This window comes from Podarcis cretensis, assembly GCF_951804945.1.
Source record: "Podarcis cretensis genome assembly, chromosome: 15".
Lineage (NCBI taxonomy): Eukaryota > Metazoa > Chordata > Lepidosauria > Squamata > Lacertidae > Podarcis > Podarcis cretensis.
Genome location: NC_137185.1, coordinates 12,227,197 through 12,232,933, shown reverse-complemented (window position 1 = coordinate 12,232,933; position 5,737 = coordinate 12,227,197). Strand labels below are relative to the sequence as shown.

Below are 5,737 nucleotides of genomic sequence, written 5' to 3'. Positions count from 1 at the left end.
TAAACCCTGAAAGCAACAGCCAATGACTGAGCTTCCAGGGAGCCCACGTGATCCCCTCCGTTGCTCCACCCGCGTCATCTTGGGCTCTGGCAAGCCTCAGCTCCTCCCCCTTGAAGCTGTCCAATCCACGCCTTCCTCATGCTGCGAGGGGCGCTCGTTGCCTTGGTTCTGGGCTGGGCAGCCGCCTGGCTTTGGGGTCGCGGGTTCGATCCCCGCTCGTGGCTGTGGCCGGAGCGTGATGCTGAGCTGGTCCTGAGCGCCGACGATCTGAGCCGCTACACTGGGGCGGAGGAGAGCGCTGGGCTTTACCTGGCTGTGCTGGGGCAGGTCTTTGATGTGCAACGAGGACGCAAGCATTATGGGCCAGGGGGCGCTTACAGCTTCTTTTCAGGTACCAGTTTAAGCCCCCTCTTATAACACCCCCCAAAAAAACCCCAAAATCTTTTACAGGTTGGTATGTTGAGCGTAGTCAGGCATGGCCAAACTTAGCCCTCCAGATGTTTTTGGGACTACAATTCCCATCATCCCTGACCACTGGTCCTGTTAGCTAGGGTTGATGGGAGTTGTAGACCCAAAACAGCTGGAGGGCCAAGTTTGGCCATGCCTGAGCGTATTCATCTTCTTATTTTGCATACTGGAAGGTGTGTTGGGTGCTGGACATGCAAATAGGTGTGCGCAGTTAAACTGGACTTTGTTACTCATCAGCATAGCTCAGTTGGTTAGAGTGCGGTGCTGAGAATGCCAAGATCACAGGTTTGATCCCTGTATGGATAACTGCATATTCCTGCATTGCAGGGGGTTGGACAATGATCCTTTCCAACTCTACAATTCTATGATTTATGTCCCTCACCCTTCCTCCCCAAGGAGCCCAGGGCGGCAAACTGACCTGCAATTTTTTAAAAAAGCAAAGCAAAACCAGTTAAAATCAATTACAGTGAAAGCCATTCTTCCATCCTATGATCATGGGTTTGCCAAGAACAGTATTCTTTGGTCATCAAATGCCTGGGCAAACAGGCATTTTTTCAGATTCCTCCTGAAAGTTAATAATGACGGAGACAGAGAATAGAGGCCTTTGGTGGACTATTAAAAATGTATATATATTGCAGTCAAATGAAATCACTGGCAGGATTTGAGATAAAAGCAGGGGGGTGGGGAAGGTAAAACAATTGTAATAGCGATTTTTTTTACGATAGTAGAAAGTTTGAATAAGAACACTGTGGAGACGAAGGTGGGAAGTCAACTTATGAAAAAATGTATTTCATTTGAAGGTTATTGTGGAAACGGTTGGAAAATTTTTTTACACACAATGATGATGATGATGGAGACAGGTGGACCTCACAAGGGAGGGCATTCCAGAGACATCTCTCCCAAATTCCTGCCACATCTTGTGGGCTGGTCCTGTAATAATTTCCTTGTTTTACCATTTCACTGTTAGAATAATGATGATTAAAACATTTGCAATGTTCTTTTGCCAGGAAAAGATGCCTCCAGAGCTTTTGCGTCAGGCGATTTCACCCCAGCAGGACTGGTGGATGACATTTCGGGACTATCGCCGTTACAAATGCTGGCCATCCAGAACTGGCTCTCCTTCTACAGCAAGAATTATGTGCTTATTGGTATGTGATCAATTGGCAGCGTTGAGGGAATCACCAGCCCCATTTTGGTTCCTCTCCTGTCTATAACCATTCTAACAGTAGCAGCAACATGTGTGTCAGAGTGAACGGCAGTGTGTGGGTGAGGTGGATTAAGACCATTATCGTTATTTGTAATATTTTTCCTTCCCTGTTCATAAAATGCACGAGCAAATAAATGCATCAAGTGGAGGTTCCTCCATGTCTGTAAAAATAATGAAATCATGTTATACAGCCCAAAAAGAATTATTTTTGCATTGGACCAGGCTCAGCTGACACTTGTGTGTCAGTTTCTCAAGTATTATTATTATTATTTATTAAACTTATTAGTCATCTGTTACCCAATTGGGGAGAAAAATACAGAAATACATTGCAGTGGTGTCCCAACTTTTTTCAAAGAGGGCCAGATTTGATGAAGTGAAGGGCCTTGAGGGCCAACCATGTTGAGGTTTTTTTAGGGTTGAAGTTGTTGAGGTTTTTTTTAGGATTTTACCTCAGGAAATAAACTGCCACAGGGGCTGGATTAAACCGACCAGCGGGCCGGATTAGGCCCCTGAAACGGACTTTGAACATTCCTGCATTATAGCATAGAATAGGGGGTGGGAATCATATTGATCACATTAATATTCCGTACAACTTATTTTCTGGAGGCAGAACTTGCTTACTACATTATTATTATTATTATTATTAGTAGTAGTAGTAGTAGTAGTAGCAGTAGTAGTACCAGGTGCCTATTGTTACTTCACAACACAGCCAGGCCCTGTGCCACCAACACTGATATTAAATATTATAAATATCCCTGATGAATGATAATTAATTGAGCTGTGACTGTACCCTGACGGGCAACCAGTTGGGGTCTGAAACCCTCTTTAATGTGGAGTATTCAGGATAGCAGTAGGGACGCAAGTGGCGCTGTGGGTTAAAGCCGATCGAAAGGTCGGCGGTTCGAATCCCTGCGGCGGGGTGCGCTCCCGCTGCTCGGTCCCAGCGCCTGCCAACCTAGCAGTTCGAAAGCACCTCCGGGTGCAAGTAGATAAATAGGGACCGCTTACCAGCGGGAAGGTAAACGGCGTTTCCGTGTGCGGCTCTGGCTCTGGCTCTGGCTCTGGCCAGAGCAGCGATGTCACGCTGGCCACGTGACCCGGAAGTGTCTCCGGACAGTGCTGGCCCCTGGCCTCTTAAGTGAGATGGGCGCACAACCCCAGAGTCTGTCAAGACTGGCCCGTACGGGCAGGGGTACCTTTACCTTTACCTTTATTCAGGATAGCAGATACGCCCCTTGGGCCTTCAAGTTGCCTCTTCTCCCAGGCCTTTAGCTAATTAAACAGTCTACGGCCTTTTAAACTGTGTGTGGGGTTTTTAATTGTTTTTGTTTGTTTACTACGGTGTGTATTTTTGTGTTTCTATCTTGTAAACCACCCTGTGGTCCTTGGATGAATGACAGTATAGAAATTTAATAAATAGCCACTCCACACATTTAAAGCACTATGATTGCTTATAATCATGGCTTCCCCCCAGAGGATCCTGGGAGTTGTAGTCTGTTAAGGGTTCTGAGAGTTGTTAGGAGAGACCCCCCCTCCCCATACAAAACTGCAGTCCCCAGAGTTTCCTGGGAAGAGGAATTGACTGTTAAACCATTCTAAAAATGGTAGCTCTGTGAGGAAAAGAGTGTGTGTGTGTGTGTGTGTGTGTGTGTGTGTGTCCTAACACCTCTCGGCACATTTAACAAACTACAGCTCCCAGAATTCTATTGGGGGGGAGGAAGCTGCGACTGCTAAATGGGATAAGAGTACTTTAAATGCATGTTGTGGATGTGGCCTAGATGGTGGAACCTTCTGCGCTTGGATTTCATATAATCATAGAATTGTAGAGGTGGAAGGGACCATGAGGGGTATCTGCAATGCAGGAATCTTTTGATTTGGAAGATCTGTTATGACCCCTGGCAAGGGGAAGGACTATAAGTTGGGGGAGAGGCTGGTGAGTTGCTTTGATGGAGCTGCTTTATGGAGGGGCGTGGGATGATGGTGTTTTCTTTCCGTTCTTGGAACAGGCAAAGTGGCTGGGAGGTTCTATGATGAGGATGGATCGCCCACTGAGGCTCTAGCGCAGGCCCAAGCTCTCATCGAGGAAGGGCAGCGGATGCAGACCCGGGAGAACGAGAGAAAAAAGCGGTTTCCGCCGTGCAATTCGGAATGGAGCTCGACCGGGGGAAGTCGGGTCTGGTGTTCAAAGCAGAGGTACGGTTTGGGAAGGGTGGCAAAATGGCGGCTGGCTGAGTCTGTGGTGACTCACCAGAGACGTAGTTCTGGGACCTAGAAAATGTTTTGTTTTTCAATACATACATTCATACATACACGTAACGTAACAAAATATAACAGCCAAATCAAAAGGGGATATCTAGAACTGAACATAGCAAGACGAATTTCCATACCAAAATCAAGCATAACAGATATTACAAAGTTCCAAGTATCATAAATGGATTTACATTATCCCGGATCTTATTGCTGCATTACATTATAAACAGACCATTTCTCCATTTCTTGATGTCCATCTTTCTCTGGTTTTGACCATATAGCTAGGCTTTAACCATGCATACTAAGTTCCACATTTTAGTTGTCCATTCTTTAATGGAGGTTGTCATTTGCCCTCCAATTTTGACAAATAACAACTCTGACAGCAGTCAAGAGATGTAGTATTAATTCCCTGTCCTCTTTTAGTACAGTTTCTTTAATGTATCCAAATGGTAGCAGATCTGTAGTCAAGTATAACCTGTTATTGCTTCCATTTTTGTTTCTATGTGGTTTCATTTTTTTTATAGTTTATTTACCCTTCAACTATTATGTTTTTAGCTTTCTGTGTATTTTATCTGTGCTTGCTTGAATTTTGGCAAACTGCCTTGAGTCCCATTTCTGGGGAAAAGGCAGAAATAAATAAGTAATTTGCTGCTCCTGTGTATTTGCAGCGGTGGAGTTAACAGAGACTGGAACGGAGTCCCGAGGAAGCTGTATGAGCCCGGCTCCAGTCACAGCCAGTGTGTCTGCGTGAATACAGAGGGGTTGCCTTCTGAGCAGTCACAGTCCATCCAGATGAGTGGCAGAGGTGACCTGGACAACCCTAACCTGCGGGAGTATGAAGGGTGTCACCCGCTGGCTGACTGGTGTGCTTTAAAAGACTGAACCATCTCTCTCCCCTCTTTCTCTCTCACACACTCACACGCATACCTTACTTGTGGTTGGGCACGAAGTTTGCAAATGATCAGCAAAGCAGAATTCAGTATTGTACTCCAAAATGGCTTTGTAATCTGTGGTTTGGTGAATCTGGCTATTACTGTGTCTGCTGAAACTGCTGCTGAATGTTGAGCAGGAAAGCAGCTCTAAACCAGTGTCTGCTTGGTGAGACGATGAAGTCATGGTGCAAGTTCTAACCCCACACAGAGATTTCCCCCTTCTTTCCCCCACCCCCAACCTCTTTAGCAAAATTTAACTACTCATCTCTAATGATTTGAACCACTATCAAGCAGATAGTTTAGGGAAGTTTTTAATATTTAATGCTGTATTGTTTTTAACACTTGATTGGAAGCCGCCCAGAGTGGCTGGGGAAACTCAGCCAGATGGGCAGGGTATAAATAATAAATTATTATTATAAATTATTATAGAGCTTTTGATAAGCTCACTCTTTCCTTGCAGGGGAGCATAATTCGTATATCAAAATAAACTATGGTTTGTGTTAACCATAGTTTAGAAACTGAAGCTCAAGGATCATTTGCTGTCCGGTGTCATGCTGGAGGGCAGTGCAGATCAATTACCATATTTTTCGCTCTATAAGACGCACCAGACCACAAGAAGCACCTAGTTTTTGGTGGAGGAAAACAAGAAAAAAAATATTTCTGAATCTCAGAAGCCAGAACAGCAAGAGGGATCGCTGCGCAGTGAAAGCAGCAATCCCTCTTGCTGTTCTGGCTTCTGTGATAGCTGCACAGCCTGCATTTGCTCCATAAGACGCACACACGTTTCCCCTTACTTTTTAGAAGGGAAAAAGTGAGTCTTATAGAGCAAAAAAAAAGGTATGTACTTTTTAACCTCACACAAAAATAAGCAACCTACAGC

The 5,737-nt window shown here is 45.1% G+C and overlaps 1 protein-coding gene across 1 annotated transcript; it reads left to right on the top strand.

Moving 5' to 3' along the window:
- The first annotated feature begins 100 nt into the window (after positions 1-100).
- CYB5D2 (cytochrome b5 domain containing 2) lies at positions 101-5,283 on the top strand. The gene is made up of 4 exons (XM_079955861.1): positions 101-391; positions 1,476-1,616; positions 3,682-3,868; positions 4,594-5,283. Exons 1-4 carry the CDS (start codon positions 139-141, stop codon positions 4,805-4,807), a joined length of 795 nt encoding a protein of 264 aa, XP_079811987.1. The 5' UTR covers positions 101-138; the 3' UTR covers positions 4,808-5,283.
- Positions 5,284-5,737: the final 454 nt, after the last annotated feature.